Source organism: Chrysemys picta, chromosome 2 (assembly GCF_011386835.1).
Source record: "Chrysemys picta bellii isolate R12L10 chromosome 2, ASM1138683v2, whole genome shotgun sequence".
NCBI lineage: Eukaryota > Metazoa > Chordata > Testudines > Emydidae > Chrysemys > Chrysemys picta.
Genome location: NC_088792.1, coordinates 235,353,751 through 235,379,658, shown reverse-complemented (window position 1 = coordinate 235,379,658; position 25,908 = coordinate 235,353,751). Strand labels below are relative to the sequence as shown.

The 25,908-nt window shown below is 41.8% G+C and overlaps 1 protein-coding gene across 14 annotated transcripts in view; it reads left to right on the top strand.

Annotated features, from left to right (window-relative positions):
- Positions 1-25,908, top strand: part of JPH1 (junctophilin 1) — a 115,002-nt gene that overhangs the window by 79,534 nt on the left and 9,560 nt on the right. For 6 of the 14 annotated variants that reach the window (XR_010598902.1, XR_006173137.2, XM_042844864.2 and 3 more), the window contains one exon: positions 18,845-19,506. The exons of 4 other annotated variants lie outside the window; for them this stretch is intronic. Coding sequence is in view for 6 of the 10 variants with exons in the window: in XM_042844864.2 (XP_042700798.2) it covers positions 18,845-19,506 (662 nt within the window). In the remaining 4 variants the exon portion in view is untranslated. Of the gene's footprint in view, positions 1-18,844; positions 19,507-25,908 lie in introns of those variants that run through there. 4 more of the 14 variants (XR_006173140.2, XR_006173139.2, XM_065585741.1 and 1 more) reach the window with 2 other exon arrangements.

Genomic DNA, 25,908 nt, shown 5'->3' with positions numbered 1-25,908 from the left:
CATCAAGGGTTCAGAATAAAGTCACAGAAACAAATTTCTTGAAAGGACTGCATTGCTTTGATATATATATATATATATGTGTGTGCTTTAAATTTTTAATAGGCTTTGATTTACTCAAGTTGTTTGGCCACATCCAATAATCATAATAGTAATATTTTTGAATAGGCCCAGTTAATACCTCTCCATGAGTGAGTAACGTAAGAACTTGGAAACAGGGACCTTGTGAAAATTAAATAGGCTAGAGGAGGATAATAGGGAGTATGGAAGCCTACAGAAAGAGAGGTGCTAGAAGCTCCCAAGATTGGGAGACAGAAGGGGCCCTAATAGCCAGACAGTAAATGCTAAAGTGTGTCAGTGTGAATCCTGGCCTCCTGGACAAGGCTTCTATCTGCCTGAGATGTTCCTTTTCATTCCATACTTGGAGATCAAAAGTAATGTTATTTAACATGACTTGATTTTGGTGTAAAGGAGGTATAAGAGGATCCATTTCTCATCAAGAAGAATTTCTATTTTACAACTGTTTTGTTCCAATTATGTGGGGCAAATCTTGACCCCCTCCTCCGCAGATATAGAGACGCTCTGCAAAAGAACTCTGTTTCACCTTACTGTACAAGAGAAGAAAGGACAGTATTGAGTCTGCAGGGGGTACATGCCCCTTGTACATCTTAGCACTCAGTTCTTCAGGGGATCTGCAGCTATACATATCCTTCTGTCAAACCTTCCACAAAGGTGTGTTTGCCAGAATATGTCGGCTACTTCAGTCATTAAGATGAAGTGCAGCAGTAGAGCAGTTTACTGCCCATCTACGATCTGGGTGGAAGGATTCATCCCCTGGTCCTTGTGACATTCGTGATGCAAAGCTATGTCATTCATCCCCAATTCTGCAGGCAGGATTATGGCCAGCAAGAGAACAGAAGAGGAAAATTCATAGCCAGGTAGATCACGTAATAGTTTTTAGAAAGTTTTTGCGGAGTCAGTCTCTTGTGTGGGAACATTTACAACCTGTGTAATTAGAGATGGAAAGAGCAGGTTTTATGAATCTTGATTTTAAGTTTCCTAATCCATTATAAACATTTCCAGACATGTGAGATGTATATTTTAATTTCTGCTCCTTTTCTTAAAAAGCTTTGTTTTAAGGGACTGAAATATTCAAAGATTTTGACCAAATTTTAAGTATCCTACATCCTCTGCAATACAGCATAGGATTTGCATTGTGTTGAATTGTGTAGCTGTGAATCTCCTCAAAGGTGCATTAATTTTAACATATCCGGTTTCAGGCTGAAAGTTCTGAATGTTTTGCTCAAATAGATCACTTCTGTCTGATACCATCCAGTTCTGAACCTCATAGTACGCTGCAGTGTTATGTTTAAGTATTTCCAATATAGCATAGCTATGACTGATAGAGCACCATTTCTTATTACCATACATCATTAACAATAATAAACAAGGCACGCCCATAATAATATTTATATATCCCTCTCCAAGAGCCATTATTCAAAATATGGGTTCATGGGTTTATGCATGTTTAAAAGAAAACAAACTCACCGTTGTTGTCTCCGTTATAGCAATTTCTCAGTTGCCCAAGCCTACAGTATTAGGTTTACAGCATCTCCATAGAGTCCCATTAGGTATTACTGAAAGATAATGAAGCATGAGATATTCTCAATCTCCATGACTCTAGTTAAGACACAGCCTTTCATTGCATTGAATTGTCTTGGGGGGAAAAAAGATATTGTGAGAAAATGTAATTTTACCCTCTTGGCTAGAACTGTATGTGTGATAAGCAAGCAGTCTGTCAGCAAGGCAGACATGACTGCACATGGGGTATCAACAGTCTTCTTTAAGAAAGAGAAGCAGAGTGAAGGCTAAAGTCTCCCGTTTGAAATGCAGACGTTTCTCCTTAAACAACTGATTATTGTGTCTTTTCTCTTTTAACCAGATCCAATCTGATTCTCCTGAGGCCTAAGCCCAGTGAAATCTATGAGAGTCTTTGGATCAGGCTCTTAAATTCTGAGTCCTCAAACTCTTGCCTCCTACTCAGTAGATACTGGTACAATGTGGGGTGCAATTTACAATTATGAAATGAAACAATTTCAGCTTGCCCCCTAGCATGATGCCTCTTACATTCCAGTTGAACAATTAGAGGTACCTATTTTCATATTTAAATATTACACTCATTTTACACAGACACCAGCAGGTGTCAAAATGGTCTAACTGTTATACTGTAGTTTAGAGGGAGACTGAAAAGGGAGAAAAGCAGTAAAACAAACTAGCATATTGTAAAAGTGAGATGTCAGTCTGAATCGTGAATATTGAAATACCATTAAAGTCCTGACATTTACCTTTTCTGTAATTAGTTACTTTAGTATTTGCATATTGGGAATACAGTACCACAAGTGTGACTGCAAAGATAAGTAGTGTGGTGAACAAGAAGCCCTGCCTCTTAGCCTACTCATGCTAGGAGCATGCAAAATCTAATTTCTAGCACTGCAGACAGCAAAGGGGTATTGCTAGGGGTCTAGGGCAGGGGTGGGCAAACATTTTGGCCCCAGGGCCACATCTGGGTATGGAAATTGTATGGCGGGCCATGAATACTCATAAAATTGAGGGTTGGGGTGCGGGGGGGTGGAGTGAGGACTCCAGGGTGGGGATGAGGGTTTGTGGATGCAGGAGGGTGCTCCGGGCTGAGACCAAGGGGTTTGGAGGGCGGGAGGGGGATCAGGGCTGGGACAGGGGATTGGTGTGCAGAACAGGGTCAGGGGTGCAGGCTTCGGGCGGCACTTACCTCAAGCAGCTCCGAGAAGCAACTGCATGTCCCCCTTCCAGCTACTACATGGAGGCGCAGCCAGGCGGCTCTGCGCGCTGCCCTGTCCGCAGGTACCGCCCCTGCAGCTCCAATTGGCTGCGGTTTCCGGCCAATGGGAGCTGCAGGGGCAGAGTGTGAAGCCCCTTGGCTGACCCTACATGTGGGAGCTGGAGGGGGAACATGCCACTGCTTCTGGGAGCTGCGTGGAGTGGGGCAAGCCCCTGACCCCACTCCCTGTGGGAGCTCGAGGGCTGGATTAAAACATCTGGTGGGCCGGATGTGGCCCCCGGGCCATAGTTTGCCCACCCCTGGTGTAGGGGGTGGTAGTTCTGTGAGGGTTAGAAATTCACTTTTTGGAAAACGAAAACTGAGATTCTCACATAATCACATGACTTGGGGAGAAGCAATGCATCTTTTAATGCAAACGGGGCATGAATTCTGTTATACCATAGTCAGAGATGACTGTGTGCCTGATTCTGATCTTGCACTAGCATCATAGAATATCAGGGTTGGAAGGGACCTCAGGAGGTCATCTAGTCCAACCCCCTGCTCAAAGCAGGACTAATCCCCAGACAGATTTTTACCCCAGTTCCCTAAATGGCCCCCTCAAGGATTAAACTCACAACCCTGAGTTTAGCAAGCCAATACTCAAACCACTGAGCTATTCCTCCCCCATGAGAATCAGAAGTTATTATTGAAGTCAAGGAGTTGTTACTGAAGTTATACTTATGGTAGGGTTACCATATTTCAACAAGCAAAAAAGAGGACGGGAGGAGCCCCGCCCTAGCCCCTCCCACTTCCCGCCCCCCCAGAACCCCCAACCCTCCCCCCGTTCCTTGTCCCCTGACTGCCCCCTCCTGGGACCCCGCCCCTAACTGCCCCCCAGGACTCCACTCCCTATCTAAGCCTCCTTGCCTCTTGTCCCCTGACTGCCCCAACCCTTATCCACACCCCCACCCCCAGACAGACCCCTGGGACTCCCACGCCCCATCCAACCACTCCCCACCCCCTGACAGCCCCCCCCCAGAACTCCTAACCCATCTAAACCCCTCTGCTCCCTGTCCCCTGACTGCTCTGATCCCTCTCCCCACTCCTGCCCCCTGACAGCTCCCCCCCAGAACTCCCAGCCCCCTACCCCCCCGCTCCTTGTCCCCTGACTGCCCCCTCCTGGGACCCCTGCTCCTAACTGCCCTCCAGAACCCCACCCCCTACCTAAGACTCCCTGTTCCTTGTCCCCTAACTGCCCCCTCCTAAGACACCCCCCCAACTGCCCCCCAGGACCCTACCCCCTACCTGTACCCTGACTGCCCAAAACTTTCTCCACTCCCCCCAAAAAGCCCCCCCCTGTTTCTTGACTGCCCCCTCCAGAACCTCCTTGGCCCCCTTACCCTGCTGCTCAGAACAGGGTGTTGGGCTCTGTGCCAGCCGGACACATGGCTGAGCTCCCCAGCACAACAAAACCCGGTCCCTGGCCCTGCACAGGGCTGCCGGACCGGGCTGCAGGAGGAGGAACTGCCGGCTCAGAATGCAGGGAGGGAGGGGGGGGTGGGAGGAGGAAGCTGCTCCGGAGTCCAGCCCGGGACTTTCCTGCAGCCCTCCCAGCCGCTCGCTCTGCTCTGCCGGGGGAGGGGGGAAATCCCGGACATTGTGAGTGCTTTACAAATTCCCCCCGGACGCTATTTTTAGCACAAAAAGGAGGACATGTCCGGGTAAATCCGGACGAATGGTAACCCTACTTATGGAAAACTGATGTAACTGAGATCAGCATCTTGCATAATGAGTCCAAAACAGTGAGTATTTTGCAGATAAAACCACTCATATCTGTACTATGTTGTGTACCTCCATGGTGACACAGCAGAATCTTGAGGGAACAACACTGCATCTTCTTTGTGTTTTGAATTTCAAGCTAATATTGCTCACTGAAGTGCTAAGGGCATAATGAGTGCTCTGAGCTACAACCTATCAGTTAGATCAGCATCTGGATCTGTTGTTGCTTCAGATTATCAGCATTTTCCCTTTTGGGGAGTGGGTTGCCATCTGTTTTTAAGGAAGCTGTTTTGATGCCTGGGGGGGGGAGCCTTTACTATTACAGTTTTGTTACACATCCTCTCTCCAATCTTCCTATAGTCCATGAGGGGAGTATCCCTCATCTTCTGGGTACAGTAAACCTCAGTGGGGGTGGAAGGGTTTGTTTTGATGCTACTCAACTTGAATGTTTCCCCAGGTTAGAAGTCAGAATTTATCAGGCTTTCCTCGTGAGCAATTCCACCCAGCCATCAACTCAGAAATCCTCTCCTCATAAACAGGATGATTGCACCCCTTGCAGCACTAGAAGGACAATGATGCAGTGAGAGATGGGCTGAGAGTCGAGAGCACCCCACAGTAGTGAAAGATATAGTTTCTCTCCCACCTCCACATTGCATATTTTGTTCTTGTTCAAAATTTCTTACACACACAGTTGGTTGTAGTTTTGGCCTAAGGTTGGTCAGTCTATATACCTGAAGTATTACTAAGGTTGCAGTAATTTCTGTTGGCTGTGTTAGGTAGATGGATGGACCTGAGATGCCCAAGGGTTGGTTTGTGTATTTACAGATCTCAACTCCCTGCATACAGCTCTAAATCTCATCATGGTGGATATTTTTATTTTCTTCGGCGCTTCTTGTTCATGTTGATATTTTCTCTAAATTGGTCAGACTGCTATGGAGCCTACATGGCCTTGTAGAGATTCTGAGGGCTCAACAGCTGCTCTTATTTTGTATAGAACAACTCTGTTTAATTTACTCAATAATCTCTGCTTTGGAGTAGTAAATATTAATCCCCAGTAGCAATCCAAAAGTCCAGGTTTCGTTCAGGGCATGTTAACTAAACAACCCCTCTCCAAGTCCAAATATGTGCAGGAAGGAAAACTTGCTACTTGGCTTATAATTACACATTTTGTACATGCATTCAGATGCAGTGAGGCAAATTTTTCTCCCTCCTTTGTGGTGATCTGTGGCCCAACAGGCAGTGGAGCCAGTACAGCTATGCAAATCCATTAGCTCAACATCACGATGGAATGGGCGGGGGGTCACATAAAAGTCTCTGGTAGAGTTTGTGACAGTTTGGGGAATCTGTCTGTACAAATTATGAATTCTGGTCCATATTATGAAGTTGTTACTATGAAACACCTGAATGACAGGTTGGCTGATGAGGCTGGAAAAAACTACTTCTTCCAACTTGTCTGCAGGGAGGAGGAAGTGGAACAAGTGGAAAATCCTCCAACAGAACAAAGGGACAAAGCAAGAGTTTTTAAAAGGACTCTTAAGGGGAAGGCTTTGGAGAGAGACATGGGAAGTTTGGGCAGGAGATGTGAAGAGACGGGCATGCTTTCAAAGCAGGAGGACTAGATTTCACTGCAGAACCAACCAAACTCAGAAAACGCAAGCTGACCTAGGGAGAGAGGCTCCATGGTTCAGAAGTCAAGACCTGAGCTTCAGCAGAAGGATCCTGGACACCCCAGAGAATATTCTAGAGTGCTGAGGAAACTAAGGCAGGGAAATGTGTGTAAGGGTTATTATTTTTGTATTAAGTTGCGTGTGTTTCTCATGAGATTAAGTCAAGAGCATGGGGTCTCAGCTCGGAGGGGAGGGTACTAGACAAAGAATTTGCACTTTGAGTGTGCCTACCCCAAGCAAGGGCAGTGCCTGGATTTTGTTCACACTCCAGAGGCTTAAAGAACATGGGGATTCAGTGTGTGAATCCCCTCACAACAGTCTGGGAGTGCCCAAGTTCAACTAGATCTTTGACGGAGTTATGCAACACATGTTAAGGGAGTGAGTGGGGGAGAACTTCTCTAGGTTAACAGAACCATGAGCAATAAACAGCTTGGCTTTTTCAAGAACAAGACATACCAGACCAGCTCTATTGAAATTTTCAAATATGACTTGGCAAGAGACTACTGTAAAACCATGCTTTGCTAAAACAAGATATTACAGTTACTGCATTCCCTTGCCTACTAATTTTGTAATTCTCTTTTTTTAAAAAACAATAAAATTGGTATAGATATGAGCATTGGCACATGGACTGAAAACTGTGTGTCATTTTACCATTACCCTTTTTTTTTTTTTGTCCTCAGAGAGTTCAGGGAGGAGGCATCTAATGAGATGACATAGGAAGCAGTGGTAGATCCTTGTTAGTATCTCCATTAATTAAATGTAGAAGAGGCACACAATATATTTAAATCAGCCAGTGATAGTAAAATGAAGTAATGCAAGTGCAAGTGATGACAGAGAAAAACAAAGTAGTTGTTTGAAGTTACAAATATGGACTGGAAATAATTACTGGGGGACAGAAATCAATATTATCACTCTCATATGAGTAACTGCTCACCAGTGCAAGTAAGGGATTCACAATTTGACTATCTGAGACAAAACCAAGCTAATACATAAGGCTGAAATCATCAACCTAAATGTTTAAAATGAAAGGAAGAAACTTGACCACCAGTAATAATATCAAAGAAACATAGCAGGGACAGGAGTCAGCATATTAGATATGAGACGTGATCGTACGCCCATTGAAGTCATTTGCCAAACTCTCCTGGGAGCAGAATCAGACCCATGCACTTGAAATGTGATATGGCAGCAAAATAGCTAATGCTATTTTAGGCTGTATATGCACAGGCAGCACGTCATGGAGAAGGAAGGTATTAGTCCCTTCTCCACGTGACTGGTGACACTGCACCTGGAATACTAAGGTTATTTGGGGGCACCTCGATACTAGAAAGATGTGGACAAGCTGGAAGATATTCAAAGAAATGTTACAAAAATCAGTGTGTAATTCTACTGTGACAACTGACTGTAAAAACAGCTGTTTATGCCATATATCTGCATATATTCAGTCATATCTGCTTATTTTAGTGACAAATACATATTTACTTCTTTTCCCTACTGTCCGTCCTGCAAAATCAGCACATCATGGAGAGCATGCATTAGCTTTTCTGTTTGATACAAAACCATTTTTAGAACAGAATACCATTATGCTGCTTTAGTTAATATTGGTTAAAACTTTTTTATGTATTTATTCAGATTTTACAAAATATGACCAAGGGTTACTCTTCAGAGCCATTGTAAAAAGGAATAAATGACCAGAGGTTCTAATAACTGCATTGTGCCCCCAAGAAGCCCAAATGAAATTAAATATTTTTAAAAGGATTGCTGTTATATTTGCAAAGCCTAAAACTTTATTTATCTTGTCAATTGTCCCATATCAAAGTGTCTGCCTATGGGGGAGTAGCTCAGGGGCTAAGTGAGCCTTTAAAAATCAGTGGCACTCATAAAGATTACAGCATATGTAAGTTATTCGGCCAGGAAAAATTAAGCCTGTCCTGCCCCAGCAGCCATATCTCATTGGAATATGATCTTGTCAAATATAAACCAAGTACAGTCAGTCCTGGTTAGTAAAGGGATACTTAGGAAAACAAAGTGCCTTCAGGAAGCAGTGTTGGTGATTCAATAAGTTCCATTCTTTCCTCTGAGACAATGAACTAATGTCCCAGCGTGGTGTTGTAGAGAAATGTACTACACACAATGCCATCTTTCATTAGGATGACCAGATGTCCGGATTTTATAGAGACAGTCCTGATATTTGGGGCTTTTTTTTATCTAGGCGCCTATTTCCCACCATCTGCTGTCCCAATTTTTCACACTTTCTATCTGGTCACCCTATCTTTCATATCAGATCCAAATCCAGGCAAAGTATTTCCAAATGGGGCTCCATAGATGTGTAGGGGCCTATCATTGCAGGATTAGACCCTAATTTACAGAGCAGATACTCACATGAGTTCAAAATGTGCTGTTTACACAAACATTCCTCCTGCTCTCCTTTAGACATTTGCTAGGATAGTCATAGAGGGTATGTCTGCATTCCAGTTATAAACCTGTGGCTGGCCCATGCCTGCTGACTTGGGCTAAGAGACTGTTTAACTGCAGCGTAGACTGGAGCCCGGGCTCTAGGAACCCGCAAAATGGGAGGGTCCCCAAGGTCTACACTGCAGGTAAGCAGTCCTTTAGATCCCTGTGAGCCTGAGTCACCTGGCATGGTCCAGCTGCGGGTGTCTAATTGCAGTGTAGACGTACCCAAAAAACAGAGAAGGGGCACAAACACTGTTGTCACTTAAGTGTTTATTGATAGCCATTTGAGAGATTCACCATTCTACTATTTACACCATCAGATCAAGTCCCTTAATACATATTGTTCATCTTGTAAATATGTACTGGGAAATTTTTTGAAAATGTTGCTTTTAAGGTTTATTTTGAATAATGAGAAATTAGGGTCTTTTTTTACTAATCTGAAAACAGCTACGGATATTACATGCAAAAATCCTGCCTAAATACTGTACTCAATTAAGTGAATGATAGGGAGACTCGTGCTTAAGGTAGCTTTGCAGGAATTGATGTGAGGATTTGATATTGCATTGAACGGTTGAGAAATGCTACCTTTCAAAGTTTTCACTGTTGGATAAACTTGTTTACCATGCTGTTTGAGTTGCAAGTTCATGATGTTGCATACAACCTGGACCATTTTATGCAAGTTCACCTACATTTTTGACACCCTTATACTTTCTCTAGCAAGTCAGGTAATTCTTGGATGGAGTTTTAACCTTTGTAATACGTTCCTACGGTTTGTGAGTTAAGTATCACGTTAAGTTATGCTAACAAAGTCATTTCCGTTTTATAATGCATTTATCTCTGAAAGGCAGGAGGTTTAGAAGTGCAGCAGCCAATCTCCAATCCATGTCAACAGTTTATCCCCCAGCATGTCAACAGCAGAGCAGAATAAATGACAGACTTGGGAACTGACCTTGGCCAGGCCTGTACATGGCCTGTAACTAAGTGACTAAGCACTTTTGGAGTTTGGCTAGAAGGAGGCCAAATTGTGTGTTTGATTGTAAGATTGGAAGAGGCCCCATCTTGTTCATGGGTGTCACGGGAGAGTTAAGCACCAGTAGTGGTTTTGAAAGAATTAGGCATTGTAGCAAAATTACGTGGAAGTTGTTTGTAGTGCACTATGATATTGGTTCTGAAAAGAAATAAAGCAAGCATTTCAGAGGGCTAACTTGAGGTACTATATTTTTTAAGCATAATGAATACATGGGTTTTTGCACATGGGGTACATAGTAACTAAAGGCCTGCAGCAATTAAAAATTAAAGTAGCCTCTCTTACTTTATGAGAGAGGGCGAGGTGAATATGAAACTGCTTTAGAGGCAAATGGGGATTTTGGGATGCCACCTTTTAAAGTTTGTCCTCAGACATATTTGTGCATCGTGACATTTACATCACAGCATGATGACATGGCATTGTTGGATTATAGCACAATCTGCCATGGCACAACATCATGTTATGTCATACTGACCTCAGAAGATATTTGGCTCACCTCTGAAGTTGCATGCCAAGGGGCTGCCCTGTCCAGGCACAACAATTCCACATACAAACATCAGATCTGGAGGATACCCTAAAGAATGTTCAAAGGCAAGAGCAGAGCTATTGGCAGGCACTGGCATCACTATTGCCTCCGATGTGGAATGGGGAAGAAGAGTTATGATTAAAAAAAGCAGCACAATTAGCCAGAGACTTTGAATCCCAAATCTAGGGGGAAAATAGTTTCAGTTGGAGAAGTTGTGTTCTGTGGGGTGGGGGGCAGGGGGAGGGTTGTGGAAGTGCACCAGGGCATAATGGGTTTGCTCAGGCAATAAACTCAGATGCTGCAGAGCATTACTGACCTACATCCCCAGAGATCCAGCATTCAGCATCCTTTCCAATCATTGGAGAACTCCGTGGTCAGTGCTCCCTAGGCCCTCCTGTTGGCAGCCATCTCTGCCTTGCTGCAGTCTGTCCCCTTCTTTGACTCAGCCCTATACACGTGAGAGACCCTATTTCATAAAAGCATCAGACAACATTACTGTGGCTGACTGTTAACGGTTCTTGTAAGGCCTCCCTCACCCACACAGCTCCACAGTTGGCTCTTCTAATAGCCTTGGGTTTTGGCTGTTGAAATTCAGCAGACAGCCTGACCACTTCACCCCTTCAGTGTGGCAGTAGCTTTTTCCCCCTTCACGTCACAGATATTATGCAGTACACAATGTGCCGCTATAACCAGGGGCATGTTTGCCTTGCTGAATTCCAGTCTACTGAGTAAACAGCACTGGCATCTCTTCAATGTATCAAAAGTACATTCAACTGTCATTCTATACCTGCTGAGCCAGTAGTTGAAACTTTCTTTGGTGCTGGGCAGGTGGCCACTGTAAACCTTCATGAGCCATGGGAGCAAGGGGTAGGCCGGGCCCCTCAGAATAGCTATTGCTATTTCAGTATCACCAATGGTAATCCAGCGGTCAGGAAAGAATGTCCCTGCTTAACCATGGAAAAATATCGCTTTCTGGTGATGTACTCGGGGGCAAAGTGGACTGGTGCCAGAATAGTGATATGTGTGCATCTACCAACCCACAGCAATTCAGGAACCCCAGTGTTGTAAATCCATCCATACGTCCTTTACATTACCCAGGGTCACAGTCCTGTGTAGCAGGAGACGCTTAATGGCCTTACACACAAGGATGACAACGGCCCCCATTGTGGATTTTCCAACTCTAAGCTGATTGCCCACTACTGATAGCAGTCCGGCGTTGCAAGCTTCGCATGGTTGCCACTTGCTTCTCACTGACAATGCAGCTGTCATTTTGGTGTCCCTATGCTGAAGGTCTGGGTGAGCTTAGCACACAGATCCAGAAATGTGATCTTTTGCATCCAAAAGTTCTGCAGTCATTACTCGTCATCCCAAATGTTCCTTATGCTGCAGTTACACCAATCGGTGTTCATTTCTTGAGACCAGAAGCAGAAATCCACTGGCATTTTTTCCCATCATCATCCAGTTTCTGCATTTGAACATCTCCATGTCTTCCTCTTTACAATCCCAGTTATAATAGTACTTGCTCAGGTTCTGCAAATACCGGAGAATTGTGCATTCTGTATTAGCAACGTTCATGAGAATTGTGCTGAGCTGTTCAGAGTCCATGCTTCTGCCAAAGAGATGACAGAGACTGAAAAGCAGCATGCAGGACTATGGGAGTTTTGCAACCAACATGAAAGTTGTGAGCTGTGGAAAACATTATGGAATAGAGAAAGTGGCATGGTAGGAATTTGACCCCAGCTCCCAGAAATCCCTGGGTGAATCACTGGTATTTCACAAACCATGGCAAAGATGTCCCACAAGGCATTGTGTCAGATGGCGGCACAGGACAAACTCTGATACCTACCCGTGGTGCACCACATTTTACATGGATGCAAGCACTTGTGATGAGTACTTGCAGCACCAAAGTACGCACCCAGGCGTGCATGGACCCAAGCAATATACAAAGGTTGTCGGCTGTACACCAAAGTAACTTGCATTGACCAAACTTTGTAGCATAGACATGGCTTTTTGTCTTTTAATTTGCCTGTCTAGGCAAACCTATTGACCCTGAGACATCTCAATGCTAGAGCTAGCAAGTAGGAAAAATATATTATTGGCAGGCAGGCAAGGACAATTTTAAAATCCAATCCAGAGAAGTAAAGTTTAATGACTTCCTGGGCACACTGTTGACTGACACTTAAAAATCCTGGGTATACTGACTAACCAGCCAGAGGCTGAAAATGCAAATCAACTTCTGACCTCAGGTTCCTTGTAAACAGCACTGAATGCTGTGTCATCAACTATCCCTTTACTTTCAAATCCCAGCTGAAATTGTATTCTAAACCTTTGCCTAGATCATGCATTTCTCCCTCCTTCTGCTATTATTCATTTTTAAACTACACAATTGTATGAACCGTGTTCTCAGGTTCAGTTATTATGAAGGATGCTGTACAAGTGAAGTTGTACTGTTTCTGTAACCATTGATTTGACTGTGTTACTCAAAACTTGCTCAGAGCTTGTGCAAACAGTCTGATTGTTTATATCATATGAACAAGATGGAACATGTTACTGAGTAGTTTGTGTTATTTTGTCATTTTTTTGTACAATTGAGTTCACTGAAAGGTGCTAGTTCTACAGTGTTCCCCATCAAAATGCCTCAGATATGACCCAGAATGGGAAACCATCTTTAGACATTAGAAGAATACTTTAGTGCTGGACCCTGCAAGGTCTTTACTACTTGAAGGAGATCAGCACCTTGAAGGATTGAATCATTAGTCTCCAATTCCATTCAGTCCTTGGTCACTGTACAGATACTGCCAGCAAATCTCACCAAACATAAATAAATCCACAACCATAGTAAGTGGTAATGTGGACAAAACTGTCCACTGACCCCAGCAATTCATTTTACATATGCCTCTAAACAGCCATCCATTGACATGTGCTGCCTAGCAGTGGAAAAGCTCTTTTTTCGTGTAATTTAACCTTTCGAAATATTAAAATAAAACAGGCACCAAAGACTTTAATTATAGCTCTTCCTCCCTCCACATACTCACATCCACAATGAAGTAATAAAAAAATCCTGTCTTTCTAAAGTTTACTGAATACAGTTATTTTCACCCTAGTGCTGACTCACTGAAATACTTAGTTTAAGAGACTCATGAGGGATTATTTTTATTTCCTTCCCCCACAGTTATCATCCTGACTTCTGAGAACTGCTTACCTATAAAGGTCCTACCCTGCAAGTCTCTAACATGAGAAAGTCTTGCTGAAGTCTATGAGCATTCTCCATGTTGGGGATCTGCAGGATAGGGACCCTCTAATAATACATCTTTGAGTTCAGGTTGAAGTCAGACTTTAGTCATAAATATTCAGTAGCGTATAAAATAATTCTCACTGACAGAACAGATATTGTTGGCAGCTGTAGTGTTACAGAAAAACATTGATCTCCTCACAGGATAACAAAGTCACAGGAGTTTCACTAACTTATTCCTCAGTGAACAGCAATCAATAGTTGTAATACACTGTTCAAAAAAGATTATTCAGTTTTTTAAACAACTAGAGCTTCAGCTTTCGCTACAACCAGTGTGCTCTTGCTTTGCTCCAGAGTACAACACAGTAAAGACTCGTGTATTTACCTGATAATTATTTAGTATTTCTGTCTTCCAGACCAGAATGAATGTAGTAATTACTTTTTAATTCACTAAATGTAACTCTCAACTAATCCACAGTGGTATGACATATCAGTGTATCTGTTTTGTTTCTGAGGGCCAAACTGGAGAATGGGATTTTAGTTATTCAGACATTGGACTGGGATTCAGGAGATGCAAGTTCAATTCCTGTTCTGCCCAAGACACTCTTTGTGACCTTGGGCTATCACTTAGCCCATGATATAGCAGAGCTCTTGAGCACATGCACAGTTCCATTGACAACTGACTATTGAGTTCAGTGGGACTATTCAGTTCAGCATGTGCTTAAGTGCTTTGCTAAACTGAGGCCATGATCTCTCTGTGCCTCAGTTCCTCATCTGTAAAATGGGGATTTGATATTTCCTTTTGCTGCCTTTTTTCTGTCTTGTATAATAGGATTGTGAGCTCTTCAGTCAAGTATCAAAGGGGTAGCCGTGTTAGTCTGAATCTGTGAAAAGCAACAGAGGGTCCTGTGGCACCTTTGAGACTAACAGAAGTATTGGGAGCATAAGCTTTCGTGGGTAAGAACCTCACTTCTTCAGATGCAAGGGTTTGCATCTGAAGAAATGAGGTTCTTACCCACAAAAGCTTATGCTCCCAATACTTCTGTTAGTCTCAAAGGTGCCATAGGACCCTCTGAAGCTCTTCAGTGTCTCTCTTACTATGGATACAGCCACTGCTTAGCAGAGTGGGGCACCAATCTTGGTTGTGCACTTTAAGCATGGATGTAATACAAATATTAGCAATATTTTCTTCACTTAGGCACTGCACTGACTTCAGTGAGCAATGGATCTGATAATGTCATCATTACACCTCTGACAGTTTGGGGTGAGGATTGGAACCAAATTCTGGGAGCATTGTGTGGACATCTCAGGGCAGAATTTAGCCTTAACACAATATAACTACACTGATTATCATTAAAGTGAACAGAAATGTCATTCATTACCTAGGAATTAAATCTACTGGGTCCAAAAGCAACTATCATTATTATTAGTTAATCAGTTATATAGAAATAAAATAAGTTAGGGGATGTTACATATTTACCACTCCAGTTTAAAAGACAGGAATAAGTGTTTGCTTGATAATTACCACTGAAATACTCTGAAACTGAATTATGTACTGTCATCATGTACTGTACTTTGAATGACATTAGATTCTGTATAGAGAGTTGCCATCTTTTCTTTTTCTACAAAACCCTGCTTATATAAAATTGCACCATTTTAATTCTTCCACGCTAGGTTTCTCCAGGTTTTAAAGTGGTGCCTTTTTTCTAGAAAATTATTTGTACAGTGCTTCTCTTTGAACAGGACCTTTAAATATTTTTTTAATTTAATATAAGTCTATACAGAAGGAAAGACTGAACAATGTTTACTGTATATACAGGTGTGTTTTGTTTGTCGTGCTTTAGGCCTGGTCTACACTGGGGAGGGGGAAATCGATCTAAGATACGCAACTTCAGCTATGAGAATAGCGTAGCTGAAGTCGACGTATCTTAGATGGAATTAAAATTACTTACTTCGCGGCGCGGGATCGATGGCCGCGGCTCCCCCGTCGACTTTGCTTCAGCCTCTTGTACTGCTGGAGTTCAGCAGTCGACGGAAGAGCGATCGGGGATCGATTTATCACGTCTACACTATATGCGATAAATCGATCCCCGATAGATCGATCGCTACCCGCCGATCCGGCGGGTAGTGTAGACGAGAGCTTAGATTCCCTTCTCTACTGAAGAGCAATCACAGTTCAAAACTAGTCTCTAGAGTAAACAGTACATGGATCTTTATATTTTAGTCACCATTATTCCAATTATTATTATCCAATTAGTCTCTTAGGTAATGCCAGGTGACTCTCAAACCAGCATTTCTGCATACAGTATGTAATGATAATACTACTTTGTAGTTTTGTAGACCTCCCACCCAAACCACTTAAGGATAAAATATTAAGGATTGTGGCTGGGCCTGCATAGGAATGCAAGTAGAGAAAAAGGACACAAGGAGCATATCTTGTGCAGGGAGCCAGCCACATTAGAGCATTCGTTAGCGCTGTTGGTATAGCTAGCCTCCAGAAGGGGAGCTAAAAGGGGTGAGCTGAGAGCAGAGCCACAGACCCACTTCCTTCAACACCAGCAAGCGGAGTTGGTCTGATAGGGGAGGATGCATGTTTCACCCTTCAAAAAGTTGGTAGAGCTTCTTCAACAGCATGTTCTTACCTACAGGCCTAATAGGCATCTGATTTAGTCATCTGGACTCCAAATGCTGCATGACCCAGCTCAACTGTCACTGTTTGGCATGGGGATCTCAATGTTTTGCATACTGGGATACCCACCTCTCCATTTAATCATAGAGAAAACTCCTCTTTTCATATTCACTAGTCTGAGAATCCATAATCCCTAGCCCTAATGAGTTAAGCTTCAGGCAGTAACTCCTAAGAGAGAGCACATTCATAGACATAGTTAAGAGTGCCCAGTTGGAAAGATTTTACTGGTGCTAACAGGATTTCCCATTTTAAAACAGGGAATAGCTCCAGAACAAGGAAGATGTTTTCAAGCAGGCGAGTCAGTTGCGCCCACTAAATTATCCCTTTTGACAGGTGGGCAAACTGAGACAAAGAAAAGTTGTGACTTACCCAAGGTCACACAGGAATAGAAGTAAAAATCACTTAAAGAATGAATACACCAGGATGTAGTGTATTCATTCTTTAAGAGCAACTGAAAGTGTACTATTACACTGGCGGAATAGGTAATTTAAAAATAATATATTATCATGCCATTTTAATTATTAAACCATCAAACTGTTACCTGGTTTATGTGTTAGCATGCACAGCTGGACCAGAAGATGAACTTGTTCACAATGAAGACACTGTATCACAATAAACACTGCTTTTTTCCAGTTGAGACACAAAGGCAGAGACTTGATTAGGCCAGGATTTTTCTATCATCAAAAATGAGTCATTTGTACTAATTACCTTTCTTGAAGAGAGGAATTGCCTTTATAGCTGGCAAAAAAAATAGGATTAATTTTTCATTATATCTCTTCAGATATAGAAATAAATATAACAAAATACAATAAATGCTCATTAAATTACACTAATGAGATTGGGAGATTCACTGCAAGAGACTGAATTTTGGATATTTAGTGATAAGGGTTCAGAACATGCCTGTGAAGCACAAAAGCCCTGAACTGAGGAGACATGCTGCCCCTGAGAAACAGCAGGAGGAATCATGCTTCAGGGAAACTAAATTCATCCCTATCCATCCTAATGCACACGGGAAGGCTACATATCTGTATGGGGTGCACCCGGCCCCCCCCCCTCCAGCTTTAGCCCCTCTTCCAGGCTGATGAGGAGGCAGGAGCAGGGCCATGGCCTTGGCCCCATGTCCTCTCTCCCTCCTTGGGGTTCTCTGTATCCCAAGGGAGTAGGGATGTAGAAGTCCCTGTGCTCCCTGGAGTTCGGAGACTACAATTTTGCCAGTTCCCAACATGAGCTGCCCCGCCTTTTTAAGCCCCTTACACACTCCCCTTTTACTTCAAACCTGTGTAAAAGACTAAGCAGAATGTTGCTCTTAGTGAACAAAGGCAATAAAGAAACCAAGCTCCTGCATTACAGAGTGGGTTTTATTACTCTTTCAGTTACATTTTAGCTTTAACTAGCTGTGAATAATGCATCATAGAATATTGCTAAATGTAATACTGCCAACTCTTGTGATTTTTGTGATAGTTGGTGTTTCATTAAAATCAGCTTCTGGAATCAAGCGATTATGTGACAATCTCAGCTCTTTTTTTGTTTGTGTGTGTGTGTGTTTGTTTAAAGTATATTTCTAGCCTTCCTGGTTGTGGAGAAAAGCTTGGAAATGTGACTAGAGTATGTCCTAAGGGCTAAAAAAGGAGTCAAAGAAAACAATTAGCTTTTTTTTTAAAATCTCATTACTATTAAAACTGTCATAATTTTAGAACCCTTGAAGACAATACTGTAAATATAATGAAGTATATTTTATACAAATAATGACAAACTAATAATAAGACCTTACTACAGATCAGTATTAAAACTTTAAGAGGGAGAGAGACCATCACTTTGTATTTGTGTGTTAGGAAGTCCGTACTTCACTGAGTTTCTGTTGCACAGGGATCACAGCCTTTTAGTGGCAAACTAATTCCCAGATCCCAGCAGCAACAAGTTACAATATTCTTTACCAGATGCTATTATTGTAAAGGATTAGAAAGCACCACTAAACTCAGATGGGTGTGTGTGTGTCTGTGTCTGTGTCTGTGTCTGTGTAAGAGGAGCTAGGTGAAATTTCTGAGTAAGAGCCCAGGTCTACTCTGCAATGAAGACATACCGAAAGACAGAGACAATGCAATCCCTCACACAAATACCCACTCATAATCAAACCAGAAAACTTATAAAAGATTCAAGCTCAGTCTCCTACAGACTATTAAGGCATAAGGAGAGAGATTGCCTCCTAAGTATTTAACAACCAAAATAACAATCAGGTATCATGGTGATGAGGGCCATGTATGGTAGGTAGACAAAAATGAGCAATTAGAGAAAAAATGGCAGATGTATGCATGCGACAAATAAAAAGTTAGCCACTTGGGGGTGAGATTCAGAAAGGTATTTAGGCACTTAACTCCCATTGATTTCAATGGTTTCATTTGGAGACCATCTGCTGTATTTTCTATGTCCCTTTGCAAGATTGAAGGCAAAGTGATCAAACCAATAGTGAATAGCCCAAATTATTGCCAAGCAGAGAGGAAAAGGTGCAGCAACTTTAATTAGCAAATGCATTATAATATAAAGTCCAGAAATGAGTGAGTTTTTATTTTCCCTCTTAATTTCAGCTTCGTACCAGATCCATACCCACAGTGTGGCAGATTTGGCACCTGGCCCTATTCTTGTTTTAATGAGATAAGATTTTGTTATACTGTTTTTCAGGCCCTGATTATATCAAACAACGATTTCAAGAAAGTGTGGAGGTAAAAGAAAACCCTGAAGAAAAGGTTCAAGAAAAAGCACCTTCCCCCAAAGAGTCTCCTCATTTTTATCGAAAAGGCACCACACCCCCTGGGACACCTGAAGCAAGCCCAAAGCACAGTTCTCCTCTTCCATCTGAGCCTTCCCCTACCAAACAATTGAAAAGACAAAACTCCAGCTCAAAGGCGAGACTCACTCAAGAAAAAAAAAGTTTAGCTAGTGAGACTGTAACAGCCGTGGTCAACAAGCCTCTGTATTCAAAAGTACCCGTAAAGGAGGAGATAGCGGTGAAACATCAGCCAAAGTTTTCAGCCCACCACAATCCCATCAGCACAGAGAATGGGGAACTGCATGGTCATTACCATGGCTACTACGTAAAAATGAATCCAGCACTGCTTCCACATGAGCTCAGGGAGGAGGATGAAGATGTCAACCCATCACCTTCAGCACTCTCGCGGATATCAACTCCACAGAAGCCAAGTCCTGCCAGATCTGTTACTAATCCAGATGCCAAAGAAAGCAAATCTGATACAAAAGTAAAGAAACCTGAACTTGCTGCACCAAAGAATCCCACTAATAATGAGTCCCATTCTTCAGCAGAAAAAGAAGTGGAAATCCATTTGGTAAGTACTATTGGCAGCCCCTTCCCTTCACTGCTCCTCTGCCTGCTACATCTCAACTTTGCAGTCTATGTCCAGGCAAAACTCACTGACTTCCATAGCAGTTTCATCTCTGTGTGGACTGCTGGATAACACCCAATGGGAGTAAGGAACTGAGGTTCTTTACCTCACTGTTGCCTTTCTTAAAAATATGGAAGGGACAGATTGTAGCTGGAATATTGACAGTGGCAGTTCTTAGAATAAATTCTTGTGTATTGATGTAACAGCAAGATCCTTACACACACACATGTTTTGGTGTTTTTTCATGTGTTCACCTCAAACCAATATTTTTTCCTTATTGGATATTTTGGCAGTGGTGGTTACACTGTTAGATTGATGCCAGAATCTAACAATTTCTAAATGTATACCCAAAAAATTATGCAGTACCTTCCAAAAATCCAATTTTATGAGTGTAACAAACATTTTTCCCCATTAATTGTTAAAGTGCCAGTGGGATTTACTGAAGACTGTCATTGAAAGGTTTAGAACTTCCATGCAGCTTTGCTGTAAACCTGCATATAAACATTATCAGCACAGGGATTATTGTTTGCCCTGAGAAAGGTAATTTCCAAATGCAGAGGGCTGCTGCTGAATAGTTAACAATGAATTACTGGGCAACCATTAAAAAAATTATATGTAGTATCACATCAGGCACATGTGTGTTTTTATAATTTCAGCTTCAGAATCAACCTAACAGATCAACTTCATCACCCATGTAACTCCCTTGAGCTAAGGGTTACCCTGTAAATGGATATGAATGTTTGGGGCTAAATCTATGTCAGTGTATCAAACAGGCCTTAAATACCCAGTGATGTGATAAAATTTTAATAAAGTCCTGATTACAGATTCTTATTAAATATCAGCTACAAAGGTGATATTTCAGCCTCTTAGGGTACATCTACACTGCAAAGAAAAACCCGCAGCTGGCCCATGCCAGCCAACTCGGGCTTATGGGGCTCAGGCTGCGGGGTTGTTTCTTTGTTGTGTAGACTTCTGAGCTCAGGCTGGAGCCAAGGCTCTGGGACCCTTCCACTCCATGGGATCCCAGATCCTGGGCTCCAGCCCGAGCCCAGAGATCTACACAGCAATGAAACAGTCCTGCAGCCCAAGCCCCATAACTTTAGTAGCTGCTGTTTAACATCCTCCTGACATTCCGTTGGAATGGAAACTATTTTATCATCATATAATATGAACATATCATGTGTAGGGCTGTCAAGCGATTAAAAAAAATTAATCGCGATTAATCATGCGATTACTCGCGCTGTTAAACGGTAATAGAATACCATTTATTTAAATATTTTTGGGATGTTTTCTATATTTTCAAATACACCTCTACCCCGATATAACGCGACCCGATATAACACGAATTTGGATATAACGTGGTAAAGCAGTGCTCAGGGGGGCGGGGCTGCGCACTCCGGCAGATCAAAGCAAGTTCGATATAATGCGGTTTCACCTATAACGCAGTAAGATTTTTTGGCTCCCGAGGACAGCGTTATATCGGGGTAGAGGTGTATATTGATTTCAGTTACAACACAGGATACAAAGTGTACAGTGCTCATTTTATATTTATTTTTGAATACAAATATTTGCACTGTAAAAAAACAAAAGAAATTGTATTTTTCAATTCACCTAATACAAGTACTGTAGTGCAATCTCTTTATCATGAAATTGCAACTTACAAATGTAGTTTGTTTTTTTACATAACTGCACTCAAAAACAAAACAATGTAAAACTTTAGAGCCTACAAGTCCACTTAGTCCTACTTCTTGTTCAGCCAATCTCTAAGAGAAACAACTTTGTTTACATTTACAAGAGATAATGCTGCACACTTCTTAATTACAATGTCACCTGCTGTTTGCATAGCATTGTTGTAGCCAGCATCGCAAGATATTTATATGCCAGATGAACTAAAGATTCATATGCCTCTTCATCCTTCGGCCATCGTTCCAGAGGACATGCTTCCATGCTGATGACCCTTGTTAAAAAAATGCGTTAATTAAATTTGTGACTGAACTCCTTGGGGGAGAATTGTATGTCCCCTGCTCTGTTTTACCCACATTGTCATATATTTCATGTTATAGCAGTCTCAGATGATGACCCAGCACATGTTCATTTTAAGAACATTTTCACTACAAATCTTACAAAATGCAAAGAAGATACCAATGTGAAATTTCTAAAGATAGCTACAGCACTCGAACCAAGATTTTAGAATCTGAAGTGCCTTCCAAAATCTGGGAGGGATGAGATGTGGGGCATGCTTTCTGGAGTCTTAAAAGAGCAATACTCTGATGCGGAAACTACAGAACCCGAACCACCAAAAAAGAAAATCAACCTTCTGCTGGTGGCATTTGACTCAGATGATGAAAATGAAAATGCGTCCGTATGCACTGCTTTGGATCATTATCGAGCAGAACCCGTCATCAGCATGGACACACATCCTGAGGAATGGTGGTTGAAGCATCAAGGGACATATGATTATTTAGCGCATCTGGCATGTAAATGTCTTGCGACGCCGGCTATAATAGTGCCATGCAAATGCCTGTTCTCACTTTCAGGTGACATTGTAAACAAGAAGCAGGCATCATTATCTTCTGCAAATGTAAACAAACTTGTTTGTCTGAGCAATTGGCTGAACAAGAAGTAGGACTGATTGGACTTATAGGCTGTAAAGTGTTACATTGTTTTATTTTTGAATGCAGGATTTTTTGTACATAATTCTACACTTGTAAGTTCAACTTTCATGTTAAAGAGATTACACTACAGTACTTGTATTAGGTGAATTGAAAAATACTATTTCTCTTGTTTTTTTACAGTGCAAATATTTGTAATCAAAAATAAATATAAAATGAGCACCGTACACTTTGTATCCTGTGTTGTAATTGAAATCAATATATTTGAAAATGTAGAAAACATCCAAAAATATTTAAATAAATGGTATTCTATTATTGTTTAACTGTGTGATTAATCGCATGATTAATCACGATTAATTTTTTTTAATCGCTTGACCGCCCTACACATGATATGTTCATATTATATGATGATAAAATAGTTTCCATTCCAACGGAATGTCAGGAGGATGTTAAACAGCCGCTACTAAAGTTAGACTTTTTAAAATCAGCAGACGCAGATAACTGGCATCCAACAGTTTTTTAAAAGAGCTGGCCAAGGAGCTGTCTGGTCTATTAATATTGATTTTCAATAAGGCTTGGAACACTGGGGAAGTTCCAGAGACCTGGAAGAAAGCTAATGTTGTGCCAGTATTTTGAAAGGGTGAGCAGAGTGACCTGGATAATTATATGCTCATCAGCTTAATATCAATCTGAGGCAAAATAATGGTATGGCTGATAGAGTACTCGATTAATAAAGAATTAAAAGGGGGTAATATAATAAATGCCAATCAGCATAGGTGGATGGAAAATAGATCCTGTCAAACTAACTTGATATCTTTTTTTTTTGAGATTATAAATGTCATTGATAAAGGTAATAGTGATGATGTAATTAATATACTTAGAGTTCTGTAAGTCATTTGACTTGGTATTGCAAAACATTTTGACTAAAAGTAGAATGATAGAAAATCAACATGGCACATATTAAATGGATTAAAACCTGGTTAATTTATTGGTCTCAAAAATGTAATAATGATCAGGGAATCATCAAGTGGATGTGTTTCTACTAGGGTCCCACAGGAATTGATTCTTGGCCCTACACTCACTTAACGTTATCAGTGACGTGACAGAAAACATCAAATCATAAAGTTTGGTGGATTGGTAGATAATGAAGAGAACAAGTCATTGATAAAGTAATCTGGTTGCTGGGTAAGATGGACTGAAGCAAACAATCTGTGTGTCAGTGCAGCCAAACGTCAAGTCCTACATCTGGGGGAAAAGGTAATCCATACTTACCAGATGAGGAACTCTGTCCTGGGAGGCAGCAACTCTGAAAAAGATTTGGCCGTCATGGTGGATAATCAGCTGAACGTGCGCTCCCAGTGCAGTGCTGTGACCAAGAGGCTAATGCAATCCTTGAATATATAAATAGGACACTGATGCAACCGCTACTGGAATACTATGTCTAGTTCTGGTGTCCACACTCTAAGAAGGATGTTAAAAAATGGGAGAGGGCTCAGAGAAAAGCCATGAAAAAACATGCCTTATAGAGAGAGACTCAAGGAGCTCAATCTACTTAGCTTAACAAAGAGAAGGCTAAGGGGTGACTTGATTAAGTACCTACACAGGGAACAGAAATACAGGGTTCTTCAGTTTAGCAGACAAAAGTATAATATGATCCAATGGCTGAAAGTTGAAACTAGACAAATTCAGACTAGAAATAAGGCAAAAAAAATTATAGTGATGGCAATTAACTATTGGAATAAATTTACTGTGGGATGTAATGGATTCTCCATCACTGGAAATTTTTAATCAAGATTAGATTTTTTTCTAAAGGATATGATCTAGTTCAAATGGGAATTAATTCAGAGGAGAACCTATGGCCTGTGTTGTATAGGAAGTCAGACTACATTATCACAATGTTTCCTTCTGGCCTTTTAGTCTATTTTGGAGCTGATATTGGCCTTTTACCCTGGGACCCTGACATACCTGGAAGGGTCAGACGTACACTACCATGAAGTTGTCAGGCCTTGGGGGGGAGGGAAGGGGAATGTGTCCGAAGATGAACGGACAGAATCTCAGCCTGAAATTTGAGTTTTCTGTTCATCCCTGGTATAAGCAAGTGAAGTTGCACCTGCTTAGGCAACATCTATCAGGCCAAATTTTTCTCATCTTTTCCACATTCCTTCCAAACCAAGTCATGATTAGGACCTGAGGGAGCTCCTAACTTTACTGACTAGCTGGAGCCTCTCTATATCAGAAATGTATCCTTCCACCTTCTCTGACAATCAGAGCAGGCAACAGACACAAACACACCACTAGCCAATGATCAGGAAAACTATGTCTTCACGACACACCACTGGCAGTGGCATGCAGAGTACATGTAGCTACATGCTGCAGTGAAAAGCATACACACTGTGGGTTGTAAGTCAGCGAAAGGTACGGAAAGGCTCCAGCAGCGGGTAGGCAGCAGGGACTGCCCTTTTTAGCAGAGTCGAGAGGGAGGCGTGACTTCGGCAAGTAGGGTATGTACTCACGTACAGGCATGTCTTTACTAACCTAAGCTATGCCTCACAGTCTATGGCTATTTATACCTGTGCGGGGGGGCTCCATATGTACCTACACTACTGAAAAAAGCATGCAGTGTAGCCATGCCCAAAAGATGGAGAGGGTAATAAGGGAATATCACACAGCAGACATTTATTTATTGATGCAATAGTTAGCCAGGATCTGTCCCTCTGCCTCTATTGGGGTACTTTAATTGCATTGGTCTTGAGAACATCTGTGTGGTGGGTGTATGAGAGAAAGGAAATTAAGTTGTGGGAGTTCATTCCCAATGTGAAGGCACTTTGCTATATGTCTTTAAAACTATATTTTCTGTGTATGTGTGTGTGTGTCAGTAGCTGATTTTTTCCAAGATATGTACTGATGTGTGTCAGAGACGGGGTAAATTCTCTACCTATTTGCATTTTTAAAGCTCTGACAGGAGTAAAGCAACAAGAGGTACTCCAACAGCCTACCAGTACAAGGGTGTGTGTTGGTACAGAATTGTTATTAATGATGCTTGTGCATTTTTCTCCAAAGTTTTCACCACCCCCATTTCAACCTCAGAAATGATTTCCCTCATTCCCTGATTCCCTCTGCTCCGAGTCTATCCTGAACAGAGATTGTCAGCAAGTTACAGTTACCCATCCACTGAACTAACCCTGAAAAATCATTGGTGATAAATCAGATGAGATTTGAATTGTGATCAAAAAGATGAACAGATAGTGTTTTATCCTATTCACCCAAGTTCTTCTGCCAAATTGTTTGCATATTGGCTTAAATAAGGTAGTATTGGAAGAAGGGGCATGGCTCTATTATACTGTAAAAGACTATTTTGAGAGTAATTAGTATTAAACCACAATATGTAGCCCTGTTTTACCTAAATCTAAGGGAATTACAGTATGCAGAATATCAAGTGGTATGGGGTATAGTCTCCTCTTAATGTGCACTTGACATCCATCAATCATACAATCTAATGTTCCTGTTGTGAAGAAAATACAGAGCTCTGGCACTGATCCTGTGAACTCCTATGCTTAGAGTTCCCACCAAAGTCAATGGCTATTCCTAATGCAAATGGATTACAGGACCAGTCTTTACATCTCTTAGTTATTTCCCTGAGAAGTAGTGCCATCTTCTACCTCAAAATCAATTACATAGGGTTCTCTGACCTAAGGGAAAAGATGTTATCTTTCCTGCTACTGAAAAGATGAAA